General features: G+C 42.9%; 1 protein-coding gene across 1 annotated transcript in view; it reads right to left on the reverse strand.

The window, feature by feature from the left end:
* Positions 1–2299: 2299 nt before the first annotated feature.
* Positions 2300–17984, reverse strand: part of LOC311100892 (lutropin-choriogonadotropic hormone receptor-like) — a gene marked incomplete at both ends in the record, with an annotated part of 30072 nt that continues 14387 nt past the window's right edge. The window contains 10 exons of the mRNA XM_084141883.1: positions 2300–2308; positions 2832–3407; positions 4957–5214; positions 5490–5601; positions 5847–6059; positions 6197–6262; positions 9390–9575; positions 13925–13999; positions 17215–17283; positions 17657–17734. Of these exons, the coding sequence (XP_083998009.1) occupies positions 2300–2308; positions 2832–3407; positions 4957–5214; positions 5490–5601; positions 5847–6059; positions 6197–6262; positions 9390–9575; positions 13925–13999; positions 17215–17283; positions 17657–17734 (1642 nt within the window). The remainder of the gene's footprint in view (positions 2309–2831; positions 3408–4956; positions 5215–5489; positions 5602–5846; positions 6060–6196; positions 6263–9389; positions 9576–13924; positions 14000–17214; positions 17284–17656; positions 17735–17984) is intronic.

A 17984-nucleotide genomic window follows, 5' to 3' on the forward strand; every position in this document is an offset into this window, starting at 1 on the left:
AATCAACTCACCAATACACTCAACAACACTACTTTAAAACACTTACGCAAAAACCAGCGCGGCAGCAGCTACCTCTCCCTGATCTGGCTTGCGTGCCAAGATAACTCCATGTGCTTCTCTTTTAAAGGGAGGGGCACAGGCGCTCAATCACCTTGTTACAGCTGAGATTAAGGGTATGGCCACAGAGGCTCATAAAGCCTGTCGCATGCTTCCCAGTCAAAACAGTTTGCACATATGTTATGACAATTTATGACGTTTTTGTTCGTTTCGGTGTTCCGCAGGGTTCAGTAGTCAATGTTTACGCCCCTCTATCTGTGATTGGTCAACAGTACTACTCCTAGTAGGAGTGGATGGGATCCTTCAATGAAGTGTTTGTTGTCAACGAGAGAAGACTAGTTTTCATGCAAAATTTTTCACTTGAGAAATGCTACACCAAACATCTTATTTAGAAGTAAAATTGCACGACTAAGACCTCTGCAAAAAACGTAAAAATGTATTACAGATTTCTTGATTTATCTTATATTTTGGGGAAGTGTATAATGGCTGTTGCTACGGGACAAACCGTAATATTGCTGCTGTTTTCAAATGTTTCAAGGGAGCAGCTACGTGAAGCACAGACATTCACTTTGCCTAGCCGAGTTCTGCTAGGAGCAAACCTAGTAGGGATGTTACGATTCACCGATAGGCAAATGTGAGTGCATCGGTCCGCAGGAGCCCAAACCGATCCAAATGAAGAACGCATCATACGTTACGAATCGCCGGTTCACTAAAGTTTTTTACTCAGCATTTTTTCTGCCTTATTAGGGAAATACTTCTAATCTGTTGAGTGAATTGATGCGTCCTCTCCTTCAGCCTTTCATGTATGTAACTGCGTATGACATTGAGCTACAAGTCAGATAACAACTGTGTGCACAGTGTGGGAGATGCAGCTGCTCGAGCCAACGAGAGGTAGGCCTACCCTATCTCTGGTCTAATATTTGTAGACTACATCTGCGCGGCACCTTCACCATTTAGATGTTTGTAAAATGGCTTTCGCAATATTTAATCATAGGCTTTATTAATTGAGAGACAACCAAAGCTGAGAGCTGTGTAGGCTACCGGAGTGGACACAACCCACATCTTGCTGATTGCACATGCACATCTAAATGCAGATTGGGTCTCTTTGATTGCCAGGTTGGTCTGAACAGGAGAAGAGCAGCTCTCCTCCGTAAAGTTCCAAACAGTCAAAACCATTCGCTTTTGGAGGGTGAAATCCAAAGCTACAGTATGTTATATGAATTGGCTATGTAGTATCAGTGGGTGATGAAGATTTCAGATAAAAAAAGTGGGGGGACAAAAACATAAAATGCCCCCCCCTAATCTGATAGTGGTAGATGCTCAGTCTGTCCTATGGCTACACACACACACACACACACACACACACACAGGGCCACTCAGCTCAAAGAAATCAGCTCAGACAGATCCAGCTAAGCTTCTGAGCTCCATCAATGTCAGATATTAATTTAGAATGAAAAATGAATGTGTTTATGCAACACCATTTTTTGTGCATCAAATCATTTCAAACTAAAAGTATCATTCCTGTATCGTATCGGAGTCCATGCATCTAGAGGCGTATTGAATCGAGCTTGTAAGGAGAGATGTTGTAACATTAATGGGTTACAAAGTTAATGTTTATAGTTAATTAATTGAGCTTTATCTAAACATATTTTTCTTTTACAGTTATTTACATATGTACAGGAGTAATTGTATTATAATTCATGTGATGGAGATTGAGAGAACTATGTACATATTTCTGTTGTATTGGTTAGTATTGGATTACGCTATTGACTGCAAGTACCAGAATGCCTTGTGACAGGAAGTAAGAAAAAACGAATGAGAATGATCCAGTTATGTAAAAGTGACAAGTGACTCTCCTGGCTTTCGCTAGCAACTTTCTTTTATTGTTTCTAGAATCTAAAGTGGTAAAATGTAACGTCAACAAGTATTATTACTAAAAACAAGCGTTCATCTTATAATCGACTTCCCGAGTCACTTTGAAGATAGTTATTCTATATTTTTGAAAGAGATGCACATCCCTAGAATCTAGTATGCTGGCGCCTTTAGTAAGTAGCCTTTAGTAAGTAGCCTTTAGTAAGTAGCCTTTAGCAAGCCTTTAGTATGTAGCCTTTAGTAAGTAGCCTTGCACGAGCCTTGGCTTGTGTGAGCTGGAACAGCTCATAGGAGCTGGAGCCTATCTCCTGTATCTGTAGCGTGAGGCAGCTTGATGTACAAGTACAACCCTGGACAGGATGCTAGTCTATCACAGGGCCTGAACAAGGAGACACATAAACAAGGATGAAATTGTATAAGACGTACGTCATTGACCGTTTTTGACTGTCAAAAGTTTAACTCACTCTACTTCTTTTCAGATTAGTTGAATACTTACAAAGGCGTACTTACATCACTCTTTCAGGTTCTACACCTACCACATCAAGATGGGATGCTTTCTCTGCAAGGGAGGCGGAGCCACATGACTAGTCTCAGCAAGTCAGAACTGAGGGTGAAACCACATTTCAATTTTGTGTCCAAAAATTCCAGATTGAGCCAATGGTTGAATGACAACGGAAACGATTGTCTGTAAAAAAAAAGTAATATATATATATATATGTGGTTTTACCCTCAGTTCTGACTTGCTGAGACTAGTCATGTGGCTCCGCCTCCCTTGCAGAGAAAGCATCCCTGCATCTTGTGGTCCTCTGTAGCTCAACTGGTAGAGCACGGCGCTTGTAACGCCAAGGTAGTGGGTTCGATCCCCGGGACCACCCATACACAAAAATGTATGCACGCATGACTGTAAGTCGCTTTGGATAAAAGCGTCTGCTAAATGGCATATTATTATTATTATTATTGATGTGGTAGGTGTAGAACCTGAAAGAGTGATGGTTTCTGGGGGACGTAGTCCTATCCTTAGGTGGTATAGTGTGTGCTTCCAGGTTCTGTGCCCTGTAAAACTCCGCTCTGGCATGGCAACAACTACAGCGACTCAACAACAAACGCATATCCTTCCGAAACGATCGAGTAAAGATGGTGTAGAGGAACGGGTTACAGAGGGAATTGATTGGGTAGAAGAGGACGAGGAGGATCTTGGAGTGGGAGACGGTGATGAGGGGCATGCGGAGAGCCGCCGAGATGCCAAAGAATGAGATGGGTGCCATGCAGAGGAAGTCGGTGAAGATTAGGACGGCCATGCGCTTGGCGATCTTGGCGTCACGGTGGCGGGTTGCTAAGTCGGGGTTGTGGATGGACAGGTAGATGCGTACGTAGCAGTAGCAGACGATGAAAAAGGCGGTGATGTTGAGGAGGAGGAGGGCTACAACATACACCTGGGAGGCTAGGGACTCGATGTCCATGGGCAGGCAGATCGACACCTGGAGGATAAAATATCAAAGAAAGTCAATCAATCAAATAAATGTATAAAGCCCTTTTTACATCAGCAATTGTCATTAAGTTATTTTCAGCAGAAATAAAAAGGCTGTGAATGTTCATCTACTACACTATAGAACACAAATCATGCCTGTTGTGTGTGTAAAGTGAATGTTTGTAAACCTGGGCCCGTATTCAAAAAGCATCACAGAGTAGGATAAGATCCATGCCTTGTCCTGGACTAAAAAGCATGTTCAATGGAGATTGAAAGTGCTTTATAGTCCAGGACTAGGCTTAACCTGTGTCCGGGAAACCGGCCCTTTGTGAATAAAGGCCCTAAACGTAAAAAAAAAGAAATACAAAATATACTGAACAAAAATATAAATGCATCTTGCAACAATTTCAAAGATTTTACTGAGTTACAGTTCATATAAGGAAATCAGTCAGTTGAAATAAATTCATTACTCCCTAATCTATGGATTCCACATGACTGGGAATACAAATATCCATCTGTTGGTCACAGATACCTTAAAAAAAAGTATCTGGTGTGACCACCATTTGTAGTATCTGGTGTGACCACCATTTGCCTCATGCAGAGCGACACATCTCCTTCACATAGAGTTGATCAGGCTGTTGATTGTGGCTTGTGGAATGTTGTCCAACTCCTCTTCAATGGCTGTGCAAAGTTGCTGGATATTGGCGGAACTGGAACACGCTGTCGTACATGTCGATCCAGAGCATCCTAAACATGCTCAATGGGTGATGGGTCTGGTGAGTATGCAGGCCATGGAAGAACTAGGACATTTTCAGTTTCCAAGAATTATGTACAGATCCTTGCGACATGGGGCCATGCATTATCATGCTGAAACATGAGGTAATGGCAGGACAATGGGCCTCAGGATCTCGTCACGGTATATCTGTGCATTCAAATTGCCATTGATAAAACATAATTGTGTTTGTTGTCTGTAGCTTATGCCTGCCCATACCATAACCCCACCGCCACCATGGGGCACTCTGTTAACAACGTTGACATCAGCAAACCGCTTGCCCACCCAACGCCATACGCATGGTCTGTGGTTGTGAGCCCGGTTGGACGTACTGCCAAATTCTCTAAAACGACATAGGAGGTGGCTTATGGTAGAGAAATGAACATTAAATTCTCTGGCAGCAGCTCTGGTGGACATTCCTGCAGTCAACATGCCAATTGCATGCTCCCTCAAAACTTGAGACATCTGTGGCATTGTGTTGTATGACAAAACTGCACAGTTTAGAGTGGCCTTTTTTTGTCCCCAGCACAAGGTGTGTAATGATCATACTGTTTAATCAGCTTCTTGATATGCCACACATGTCAGGTGGATGGATTATCTTGGCAAAGGAGAAATGCTCACTAACAGGGATGTAAACAGATTTGTGCACACATTTTGAGAGAAATAAGCTTCTTGTGCATATTAGAAATGTATGGGATCTTTTATTTAAGCTCATGAAACATGGGACCAACACATTACATGTTGCGTTTATATTTTCTTTCAGTGTATATTTTCAAATTCTGCTGACCTTAGTGTAGCTGCTGACCCCGAGGACAGGAAGCAGAGCGGCCAATAGAGAGAAGCCCCACCCTCCAGCCATAAAGGCCATCACATGCCTCAGCCGCAGCCTCTTGTTCTTGTGCATGGCGTTGGTGATGGTGTGGCACCGCTCAAACGTTATCATGGTCAGTGTGTAGACCGACAGCTCGCTGGCGAACACCGTCAGGAACCCCGCCACGCCACAACCCGTGCCCATCTGCCAGTCCGTGGAGTAGTTGTAGTACTCCTACAATACAAATACAACTTTATTACAGAAATATAAACATTGGAAAGCAAGCATCACAGGGTCAGCCGCAGTGCAGCCCCCCTGGAGCAGTTTAGGGGTTAAGTCATGCCTTGCTCAAGGGCACAATGGTAGGTGGTTGGTAGTAATGTACTAAACTGAAAAGAGCAGCCCTACAGAAGCCAGTTCAGTCCCCAACTTTTCATCGCCCAGCTTGAGACTTGAACCAGTGACCTTCTAGTCACTGATACACCTCTCTAAGCCTCTGGGCTACGTACATTGCGTGAGTGGTAGTCCATGGCTGCAATGAGGAGGAGGTATACCCCCATGCAGAGGTCTGCGAAGGCCAGGTTACACATCAGGAACCGAGAGACACTGAGCTTCTTGTGGCTAGTGAGGAGAATGATCAAAAATGTTAAAAACAAAATCAGCAATTACTTGGATATATGTTGCAATTAAAGCATTCTTTCCCATATAATTAAATCGATTACTATCCATTCATCCCAATTAAATTGGTTTGGAATCTATCCCTGACAAAGATGACTGCCATTATCAGCACACTTGTCTAGAGACATACAGGTCTATGACATTGACCACTCTTGTTTATCATAAATCTCTATGTTCTCTCCCTTTACCTGATGATCAGTACGACCAGCACGGCCATGTTCCCGGGCACAGCAAACACAGTCATGAGCCAGGTGACTGAGCGGAGGAAGGAATACCCCAGCAGGTCCTCACAGGGGTTGAAGGCATCGGGCTCTGGGGTACACTGGAAGGGTCCAGGACACAGGCTCAGCTGCAGGTCTGGGTATTGGAGGTTGATGTCGTACAGGTCTGTCACATTGTCCCTGGAGAAAAGGGGAAGAAAACATGGATTTGAGAAACGTTAGGTGGAGAGGTTGAGACCTGTAAAGTCAAGGGAAAAACATTCCGCAAGCCTGACAACAGAACTTTCCCCTGATACATAGTGGAAAAATTGTCTTACTTGATTTCGTCATCATCATCGCACAGCCTTCTGAGGTTCGGAGAGAGTGCAAGGACAACTTTTTCCCTTTGGATGGATAAGGAGAAAAACACATGTTAGAGTAGACCCTTGAGTGTCAACCTGTGATGAGCACCTATGTGTGATGTGTATTTGTATTTATTAAGGATCCCCATTAGCTGCTGCATCTACTCTTCCTGGGGTCCAGCAACATTAAGGCAGTTACAGTGGGGGAAAAAAGTATTTAGTCAGCCACCAATTGTGCAAGTTCTCCCACTTAAAAAGATGAGAGAGGCCTGTAATTTTCATCATAGGTACACGTCAACTATGACAGACAAATTGAGAAAAGAAAATCCAGAAAATCACATTGTAGGATTTTTAATGAATTTATTTGCAAATTATGGTGGAAAATAAGTATTTGGTCACCTACAAACAAGCAAGGTTTCTGGCTCTCACAGACCTGTAACTTCTTCTTTAAGAGGCTCCTCTGTCCTCCACTCGTTACCTCTATTAATGGCACCTGTTTGAACTTGTTATCAGTATAAAAGACACCTGTCCACAACCTCAAACAGTCACACTCCAAACTCCACTATGGCTAAGACCAAAGAGCTGTCAAAGGACACCAGAAACAAAATTGTAGACCTGCACCAGGCTGGGAAGACTGAATCTGCAATAGGTAAGCAGCTTGGTTTGAAGAAATCAACTGTGGGAGCAATTATTAGGAAATGGAAGACATACAAGACCACTGATAATCTCCCTCCATCTGGGGCTCCACGCAAGATCTCATCCCGTGGGGTCAAAATGATCACAAGAACGGTGAGCAAAAATCCCAGAACCACACGGGGGGACCTAGTGAATGACCTGCAGAGAGCTGGGACCAAAGTAACAAAGCCTACCATCAGTAACACACTACGCCGCCAGGGACTCAAATCCTGCAGTGCCAGACGTGTCCCCCTGCTTAAGCCAGTACATGTCCAGGCCCGTCTGAAATTTGCTAGAGTGCATTTGGATGATCCAGAAGAGGATTGGGAGAATGTCATATGGTCAGATGAAACCAAAATATAACTTTTTGGTAAAAACTCAACTCGTCGTGTTTGGAGGACAAAGAATGCTGAGTTGCATCCAAAGAACACCATACCTACTGTGAAGCATGGGGGTGGAAACATCATGCTTTGGGGCTGTTTTTCTGCAAAGGGACCAGGACGACTGATCCGTGTAAAGGAAAGAATGAATGGGGCCATGTATCGTGAGATTTTGAGTGAAAACCTCCTTCCATCAGCAAGGACATTGAAGATGAAATGTGGCTGGGTCTTTCAGCATGACAATGACCCCAAACACACCGCCCGGGCAACGAAGGAGCGGCTTCGTAAGAAGCATTTCAAGGTCCTGGAGTGGCCTAGCCAGTCTCCAGATCTCAACCCCATAGAAAATCTTTGGAGGGAGTTGAAAGTCCGTGTTGCCCAGCGACAGCCCCAAAACATCACTGCTCTAGAGGAGATCTGCATGGAGGAATGGGCCAAAATACCAGCAACAGTGTGTGAAAACCTTGTGAAGACTTACAGAAAACGTTTGACCTGTGTCATTGCCAACAAAAGGTATATAACAAAGTATTGAGAAACTTTTGTTATTGACCAAATACTTATTTTTCACCATAATTTGCAAATAAATTCATTAAAAATCCTACAATGTGATTTTCTTTTCTCATTTTGTCTGTCATAGTTGACGTGTACCTATGATGAAAATTACAGGCCTCTCTCATCTTTTTAAGTGGGAGAACTTGCACAATTGGTGGCTGACTAAATACTTCCCCCCCCACTGTATATACAATTGTAAATATTACATGACATTACATTTCATAACACTTTACTCAATACATTTAGTGTGTTCCCTCAGGCCACTACTCCACTATCACATATTTACAATACAACATCCATGTGCACGTGTGTGTAGAGTGCGTGTCTTATCATGTGTATGTGTGTCTGTGCCTGTTTGAGCGTCTCTTCACATTCCCTGCTGTTCCATAAGGTGTATTTTTATCTGTTTTTTAAATCTGATTCTACTGCTTGCAACAGTTACCTGATGTGGAATAGAGTTCCATGTAACCATGGCTCTATGGAGTACTGTGCGCCTCCCATAGTCTGTTCTTGACTTGGGGATTGTGAAAAGACCTTTGGTGGCATGTCTTGTGGTGTATGCATGGGTGTCCGAGCTGTGTGCTAGTAGTTTAAACAGAGACCTCAGTGCATTCAGAATGTCAACACTTCTTACAAAAACAAGTAGTGATGAAGTAAATCTCTCCTCCACTTTGAGCCATGAGTTCCTTGGTGTCCACATCACCAACAAACTATCATGGTCCAAACACACCAAGACAGTCGTGAAGAGGGTACGACAAAGCCTATTCCCCCTCAGGAGACTGAAAAGATTTGGCATGGGTCCTCAGATCCTCAAAAAGTTATACAGCTGCACCATCGAGAGCATCCTAACTGGTTGCATCACTGCCTGGTATGGCAACAGCTTGGCCTCCGGCCGCAAGGCACTACAGAGGGTAGTGTGTACGGCCCAGTACATCACTGGGGCCAAGCTTCCTGCCATCCAGGACCTCTATACCAAGCGGTGTCAGAGGAAGGCCTTAAAAATTGTCAAAGACTCCAGCCACCCTAGTCATAGACTGTTCTCTCTGCTACCAAACGGAAAGCGGTACCGGAGCGCCAAGTCTAGGTCCAAAAGGCTTCTTAACAGCTTCTACCCCCAAGCCATAAGACTCCTGAACAGCTAATCATGGCTACCTGGACTATTTGCATTGTCATTTACATATGCTAGCTCTCCGTGTACATTTAAGGGGCAGCCTTGCTGCCCTGTTCTGAGCCAGTTGTAATTTTCCGAGGTCTCTCTTTGTAGCACCTGACCATGCGACAAAACTAGAGCCTGTAGGATCTGCCTTGTTGGTAGTGTTGTTAAAAAGCCAGAGTAGCGCTTTATTATGGACAGACTTTTCCCCATCTTAGCTACTGTTGTATCAACATGTTTTGACCATGACAGTTTACAGTCCAGGGTTACTCCAAGCAGTTTAGTCACCCCAACTTGCTCAATTTTCACATGATTTATTACAAGATGTAGTTGAGGTTAGGGTTTAGTGAATGATTTGTCCCAAATACAATGCTTTTAGTTTTTGAAATATTTAAGGATGTGTACCTACCTGTTGTGTTGCCAGGTGTGGAAGGCACAGCAGTGGCTGGGGTAAGTGACCTCTGCCACCTCCAGCTCTAGGAGGCTTTCCAGAGGGGGTAGAGTCTTCAGGTAGGGGGTAGAACGGGCGATCAGGACCTTCAAATGTCCCAAGCCTCGACGGGGAAGTGTGTGGAGAGCTGTGGAGGAGACGTCACTGCACAACACACACAACAAGATACAGTAAACAACTAAGTCAAAAGTTGACACATTTTTGCCTACCTGTTACAATATAACTTTATTGTCCATAGTTACAGCGAACAATAGACATTTGTCTTCTGCTGTCTTCATTTCTCAACCCCTCCCACACATCACACAGACACAAAGTTGAGAGTAGCACAGGGTCAAGCTGCAGTGCAGCACCCCTGGATGGAGAGCATGTTGTGGGGTTAAGGGCCTTGCTCAAGATCCCAATGGTAGGGGATTGTTATTAGGATATGAACCCAGCAGCTCTCCAGTTGTCAGATCAATTTCCCCCTTTTTTTCCAGCGCATGGCCCGGGATTCCAAAAGGCGACCTTTCGGCTACAGGTCCAATTTCTTAGCCGCTGGGCTACCTACCCCGCCAGACCTAACCCTAACCTTTCACCTTAACAAACGTGAACACTTTTGTTTTTAACAATGTCAAGCAGGATGCAAACAAACAATACAACTAGACTAGACAACATACAATCTCACAAATACAGAAGGAGACCTGGCCGCCAAATTGTATATTCACTGAAAAAAAATATAAACGCAACATGCAACGATTTTACTGAGTTACAGTTCATATAAGGAAATCAGTCAATTTAAATAAATTCATTAGGCCCTAACCTATGACTGGGAATACAGATATGCATCTGTTGGTCACAGATACCTTAAAAAAAGACCACACTTCTCCAGGGTGCCAGTGGCCATTGAAGGTGAGCATTTGCCCACTGAAGTCGGTTACGACGCCGAACTGCAGTCAGGTCAAGACCCTGGTGAGGACGTTGAGCATGCAGATGAGCTTCCCTGAGACAGTTTCTGACAGTTTGTGCAGAAATTCTTCGGTTCTGCAAACCCACAGTTTCATCAGCTATCCGGGTGGCTGGTCTCAGACGATCCCACAGGTGAAGAAGCAGGATGTGGAGGTCCTGGGCTGGCGTGGTTACATGTGGTCTGTGGTTGTGAGGCCGGTTGGACGTACTGCCAAACAATGCTGGAGGCGGTTTATGGTAGAGAAATTAACATTCAATTCTCTGGCAACAGCTCTGGTGGACATTCCTGCAGTCACATGCCAATTGCACGCTCCCTCAAAACTTGAGACATCTGTGGCATTGTGTTGTGTGCCAAAACTGCACATTTTAGAGTGGCCTTTTATTGTCCCCAGCACAAGGTGCACATGTGTAATGATCATGCTGTTTAATCAGCTTCTTGATATGCCACACCTGTCAGGTGGATGGATTGTCTTGGCAAAGGAGAAATGCTCACTAACAGGGATGTAAACAAATTTGTGCACACAATTTGAGAGAAATAAGCTTTTTGTGCGTATGGAAAATCTCTGGGATCTTTTATTTCAGCTCATGAAACATGGGAACAACACTTTACATGTTGCGTTTATATTTTTGTTCGGTATAGATTACAGCATGTCTGTGTCAACAAGCATCAACCTTGTTTTGTTGAACGTCAATGAAAAATCATTAAGAAACCCCTCCGATCAGCATTTAGGATTAGACCCACCCGCTGTATAAAACACCATAAACCACAAGGTCTCTATGATAACAGTTCCCAGTAGTCAGATTTAGTGTCCATGTAATCTTTGTTTAATGTATAACTAATGTGTATCTTTGACATTGCCAGTTATAGATAGGGAAACAGGAAATACTGGGGCACTGTGGAGGTCAGTGTGGCAGGAAGAATCCCACTGGGCACACAAATAAAATGAAATTTTATTCGTAAACAACAGGTGTGGACTAACAGTGAAATGCTTACTAATGGGCCCTTCCCAAAAATGCAGAGAGAAAGAAGATAGAGAAATAATAGGAAATAAACCACATAATAATAAAAGTAATAATACTGTAGATACACAATGAGTAAAAATAACTTGGCTATATACAAGGGGTACCAGTACCGAGTCAATGTGCAGGGGTACGAGGTAATTGAAGTGGACACTGTATGTACACTACCAGTCAAAAGTTTGGACACACCTACTCATTCAAGGGTTTTTCTTTATTTTAAAATTGTTTTACATTGTAGAATAATAGTGAAGACATCAAAACTATGAAACACATATGGAATCATGTAGTAACCAAAAAAGTGTTTAACAAATCAAAATATATTTTATATTTGAGATTCTTCAAATAGCCACCATTTGCCTTGATGACAGCTTTGCACACTCTTGGCATTCTCTCAACCAGCTTCATGAAGTAGTCACCTGGAATGCATTTCAATTAACAGGTGTGTCTTCTTAAAAGTTAATTTGTGGAATTTCTTTCCTTCTTAATGCGTTTGAGCCAATCAGTTGTGTTGTGACAAGGTAGGGGGGCTATACAGAAGATAGCCCTATTTGGTAAAAGACCAAGTCCATATTATGTCAAGAACAGCTCAAATGAACAAAGAGAAACGACAGTCCATCATTACTTTTAAGACATGAAGGTCAGTCAATACAGAACATTTCAAGAACTTTGAATGTTTCTTCAAGTGCAGTTGCAAAAACCATCAACTGCTATGATGAAACTGGCTCTCATGAGGACCGCCACAGGAATGGAAGACCCAGAGTTACCTCTGCTGCAGAGGATAAGTTCATTAGAGTTACCAGCCTCAGAAATTGCAGGCCAAATAAATGCTTCACAGAGTTCAAGTAACAGACACATCTCAACATCAACTGTTCAGAGGAGACTGTTTGAATCAGGCCTTCATGGTCGAATTGCTGCAGAAACCACTGCTCAAGGACACCAATAATAAGAAGAGACTTGCTGGGGCCAAGAAACATGAGCAATGGACATTATACCGGTGGAAATCTGTCCTTTGGTCTGGAGTCCAAATTGGAGATCTTTGGTTCCAACCGCTGTGTCTTTGTGAGATGTGTATTTCCCACCATAAAGCATGGAGGAGGAGGTGTTATGGTGTGGGGGTGCTTTGCTGGTGACACTGTCTGTGATTTATTTAGAATTCAAGGCACACTTAACCAGCATGGCTACCACAGCATTCTGCAGCGATACGCCATCCCATCTGATTTGGGCTTAGTGGGACTATCATTTGTTTTTCAACAGGACAATGACCCACACACCTCCAGGCTGTGTAAGGGCTATTTTACCAAGAAGGAGAGTGATGGAGTGCTGCATCAGATGACCTGGCCTCCAGAATACCCCAACCTCAACCCAATTGAGATGGTTGGGGATGAGTCGAACCGCAGAGTGAAGGAAAAGCAGCCAACAAGTGCTCAGCATAATTCCTTCAAGACTGTTGGAAAAGCATTCCAGGTGAAGCTGGTGGAGAGAATGCCAAGAGTGTGCAAAGCTGTCATCAAGGCAAAGGGTGGCTATTTGAAGAATCTCAAATATAAAATATATTTTGATTTGTTTAACACTTTTGGTTACTACATGATTCCATATGTGTTAGTTCATAGTTTTGAATTCTTCACTATTATTCTACAATGTAGAAAATAGTAAAAAGAAAGAAAGATCCTGGAATGAGAAGGTGTGTCCAATCTTTTGACTGGTACTGTACATATAACTACGAAAAAAGTGACAGATAATAAACAGTAGCAGCAGCGTATGTGATGAGTAAAAAAAAGGTTTGTGCAAAAAGGGTCAATGAAGATTGTCCAGGTAGGTTATTTGGCAGTCTTATGGCTTGAGGATAGAAGCTGTTCAGGGTCCTGTTGGTTCCAGTCTAGGTGCATCGGTACCGCTTGCTTTGCGGTAGCAGCGAGAACAGTCTATGACGTGGATGGCTGGAGTCTTTGACAATTTTAGGGCCTTCCTCTGACACCTCCTGGTATAGAGGTCCTGGATGGCAGGGAGCTCGGCCCCAGTGATGTACTGGGCCGCACGCATTACCCTCTGTAGCGCCTTGCGGTTGGATGCCAAGCAGTTGCCATACCAAGCGGTGATGCAGCCAGTCAAGATACTCTCAATGGTGCAGCTTCAAAACTATTTGTGGATCTGAGGACCCATACCAAATCTTTTCAGGATCCTGAAGGGGAAGAGGCATTGTCATGCCCTCTTCACAACTGTGTTGGTGTGTTTGGACCATGATAGATCCTTAATGATGTGGACACTGAGGTACTTGAAGCTCCCGACCCGCTCCACTACAGCCCCGTTGATGTGAATGGGGCCGTGCTCGGCCCTCCGTTTCCTGTAGTCCATGATCAGCTCCTGGTTGAATCATGTTGTTTCCACATTATTTCAATTACATTACGTGGAACCAACGTGGAATAGACGTTGAATTGACATCTGTGACCAGTGGGATGATTATATTATAGGAATGGAGTGTATTAAAGGTGAATGTTACATAATACTTTTCTAAGGAAGTATTCACTTACAGCACAGTTGGCCCTGACGCTCCCTCAAAGGCATCTTCATGGATGTTCCTCAGATACCTGTTGTCTTTCAGAATCCTACACGAGAAAACAATCACATGATACACATAGTATTAAATCCTGTTTGTCTTGAGCACAAATGAGCACAAGCAATGGAAGTTATATCCTTGCAATAAATGAGTGAAATATGGGTGACACAAAACAGGAACACATGGACAAGGAAACAAGTGACAAGATCGAACAAGACAAACAGTTCCCATACCATATGAATAAATGTACAAGGAGCCCCCTGAGGGCACAGTGAGCAATTTGGGGATTGTCTAGCTTCATCTTGAATAGTTAGCATGGTGTGCAGTAAGTTCTATGGGCAAAATTGTAATGTATCATTTGGTGGTTGGGGTTTCTTGATAAAAATGATATGTTAGATCAAACTCTTGTCCAATTAGTCACAGTACTACACACAGAGAGGTCTTTCTTCCATGATGCATGGGAACGGATTGATTTATGAGTAATTTTAAGTAGCAGAGAATGTAATTTAGAGACCCGTCCCTGTGTTACTATGAATAAATAATTTGTGGATAGGATGGATAGACCATTCTTGCCCCCGTGGGACTCCATATACACGCAAAGCAGAATGAAGTTGTAAGTAAAAGAAAAAGGAAGTGCCAGGTAAATTAAATTGCTTCTGGAGGTTTTGAAATGCACAAAGATAATAGCCTTCAGTAATACAGTTGAAGTCGGAAGTTTACATACACTTAGGTTGGAGTCATTAAAACTCGTTTTTTTCAACCACTCCACAAATATCTTGTTAACAAACTATAGTTTTGGCAAGTCGGTTAGGACATCTACTTTGTGCATGACACAAGTAATTGTTCTAACAATTGTTTACAGACAGATTATTTCACTTATAATTCACTGTATCACAATTCCAGTGGGTCAGAAGTTTAAGTTGATTTTAAGTTGATTGTGCCTTTAAACAGCTTAGAAAAATCCAGAAAATGATGTCATGGCTTTAGAAGCTTCTGGTAGGCTAATTGACATCATTTGAGTCAATTGGAGGTGTACCTGTAGATGTTTTTCAAGGCCTACCTTCAAACTCAGTGCCTCTTTGCTTGACCTCATGTGAAAATCAAAATAAATCAGCCAAGACCTCAGAAAAACAATTATAGACCTCCACAAGTCTGGTTCATCCTTGGGAGCCATTTCCAAACACCTGAAGGTACCACGTTCATCTGTACAAACAATAGTACGCAAGTATAAACACCATGGGACCACGCAGCCGTCATACCGCTCAGGAAGGAGACTCGTTCTGTCTCCTAGAGATTAACGTACTTTGGTGCGAAAAGTGCAAATCAATCCCAGAACAACAGCAAAGGACCTTGTGAAAATGCTGGAGGAAACAGGTACAAAAGTATCTATATCCACAGTAAAGCGAGTCCTATATCGACATAACCTGAAAGGCCGCTCAGCAAGGAAGAAGCCACTGCTCCAAAACCGCCATAAAAAAGCCAGAGTACGGTCTGCAACTGCACATGGGGACAAAGATCGCACTTTTTGGAGAAATGTCCTCTGGTCTGATGAAACAAAAATAGAACTGTTTGGCCATCATGACCATCGTTATGTTTGGAGGAAAATGGTGGTATCTTGCAAGCCGAAGAACACCATCCCAACCGTGAAGCACGGGGGTGGCAGCATCATGCTGTGGGGGTGCTTTGCTGCAGGAGGGACTGGTGCACTTCACAAAATAGATGGCATCATGAGGAAGGTAAATTAGGTGGATATATTGAAGCAACATCTCAAGACATTAGTCAGGAAGTTAAAGCTTGGTCGCAAATGGGTCTTCCAAATGGACAATGACCCAAAGCATACTTCCAAAGTTGTGGCAAAATGGCTTAAGGACAACAAAGTAAAGGTATTGGAGTGGCCATCACAAAGCCCTGACCTCAATCCTATAGACAATTTGTGGGCAGAACTGAAAAAGCATGTTCGAGCAAGGAGGCCGACAAACCTGACTCAGTTACACCAGCTCTGTCAGGAGGAGTGGGCCAAAATTCACCCTACTTATTGTGGGAAGCTTGTGGAAGTCTAACCTGAAACGTTTGACCCAAGTTAAACAATTTAAAGGTAATGCTACCAAATACTAATTGAGTGTGTGTAAACTTCTGACCCACTGGGTATGTGATGAAATAAATAAAAGCTGAAATAAATCATTCCCTCTACTATTATTCTGACATTTCACATTCTAACTGACCTAAGACATGGAGTTTTTAACAGGATTAAATGTCAGGAATTGTGAAATACTGAGTTTAAATGTATTTGGCTAAGGTGTATGTAAACTTCTGGCTTCAACTGTATCTGAGATTTTACCGAAGAAAGATATAAACGCAACATGTAAAGTGTTGGTCCCATGTTTCATGAGCTGAAATAAAAGATCCCATATGCACAAAAAGGTTATTTCTCTCAAATTGTGTGTACAAAATTGCTTACATCCCTGTAAGTGAGCATTTCTCCTTTGCCAAGATAATCCATCCACCTGACAGGTGTGGTATATGAGGAAACTGATTAAACAGCATGATCATTACAGTTTTGATGGAGCATGCAATTGGCATGCTGACTATAGGAATGTCCACCAGAGCTGTTCCCAGAGAATTGAATGCTCATTTCTCTACCATAAACCGCCTCCAACATCGTTTTTGAGAATTTGGCAGTATGTCCAACCGGCCTCACAACCGCAGACCATGTGTAACCACGCCAGCCCACGACCTGTACATCCGGCTTCTTCACCTGCGGGATCGTCTGATGGGGGGGCTGGCTCCCCAGTGTGTGGACCTGACTCCCAAGTGGGTGGGCCGATGCCCGAAATCCATAGATTAGGGCCTAATGAATTTATTTAAATTGACTGATTTCCTTCTATGAACTGTAGCTCAGTAAAATCTTTTAAATTGTTGCATGTTGCGTTTATATTTTTGTTCAGTAATAGTATGAATGTTTAGACTCATTGAAAGTGATTCTGCTTTGATCAAGATGTTGAGCAAAGTAAACAACATGGCGCCCACTCAATATTGTGTCTTACAAGACGTTATTTTACTGGTACATCGAGTTTCTTTGATTAACCCAAGCCTTTGACACAACTCTGAAATAACAGCAACAAAGGCTTAGCAAGAGCAGGTTCTGTTGAGAGTGTGTGTGCGTGCGTGCACGTGTGTGTGTGTGTGTTTCAGGCACTTTGTTGTAAGAACTGAAACTAAGCAGGAAGCGGAGGAAAGGGTTGATTGTTTAAGGGGAATACGTACAGTCTATCCAGCTTTGTTCCGTTGAAAGCGTGCGACTTGATTTCCTTGAATCCATTTTTTAAAATATTCCTGTAAGAAACACATTTCCACACATTTAATTTAAATTGGTTGTTAATGTCAGCTTGACCGATTTACAATTGCTTACATACAACAGAAATTGATTTAAAAACATAATTTACAAGTGCTGTCCTAAACCCTGGATTCGATGAAAATTATCATGGTTACCGCAATCAATTAGATGAGATTTAATGAAATCAGCAGTGAAACAATTCTTACATTAAACACCCAGATGAGAAAATTCTCAAATCAATGATCTAAACACGTGCTGAGGCAAATTGAAATCGTACAAAACTTGTAAATTGCTCAAGAACATTGGAGATCCCATAGTATGGCTGTTTGGAGTATTGCTCCAAATAAGTAATAGTATTGTACTCATACTCACATGTACACACTCTCCTCTGTGATCCCTTGAAAGGCATTGGCAGGTATACTGTGGAGCTGCATGTTGTCTCCCAGCTCACTGCACACATAAGAGAGGAGAAGAGGAGAGCAGAGGATAGGAGAGAAGAGAAGAGGAGAGGAGAGGAGAGGAGAGGAGAGGAGAGGAGAGGAGAGGAGAGGAGAGGAGAGGAGAGGAGAGGAGAGGAGAGGAGAGGAGAGGAGAGGAGAGAGTTTAAGGTTTCATTTATTTGCACCAAAGAAAATAAGTGATAAACAACAATATAGATAAAAACAAATAATACAAAATACAACGGTGTGCACGTGTGGTT

This window comes from Coregonus lavaretus (genome assembly GCF_964263955.1).
Source record: "Coregonus lavaretus genome assembly, chromosome: 25".
Classification (NCBI taxonomy): domain Eukaryota; kingdom Metazoa; phylum Chordata; class Actinopteri; order Salmoniformes; family Salmonidae; genus Coregonus; species Coregonus lavaretus.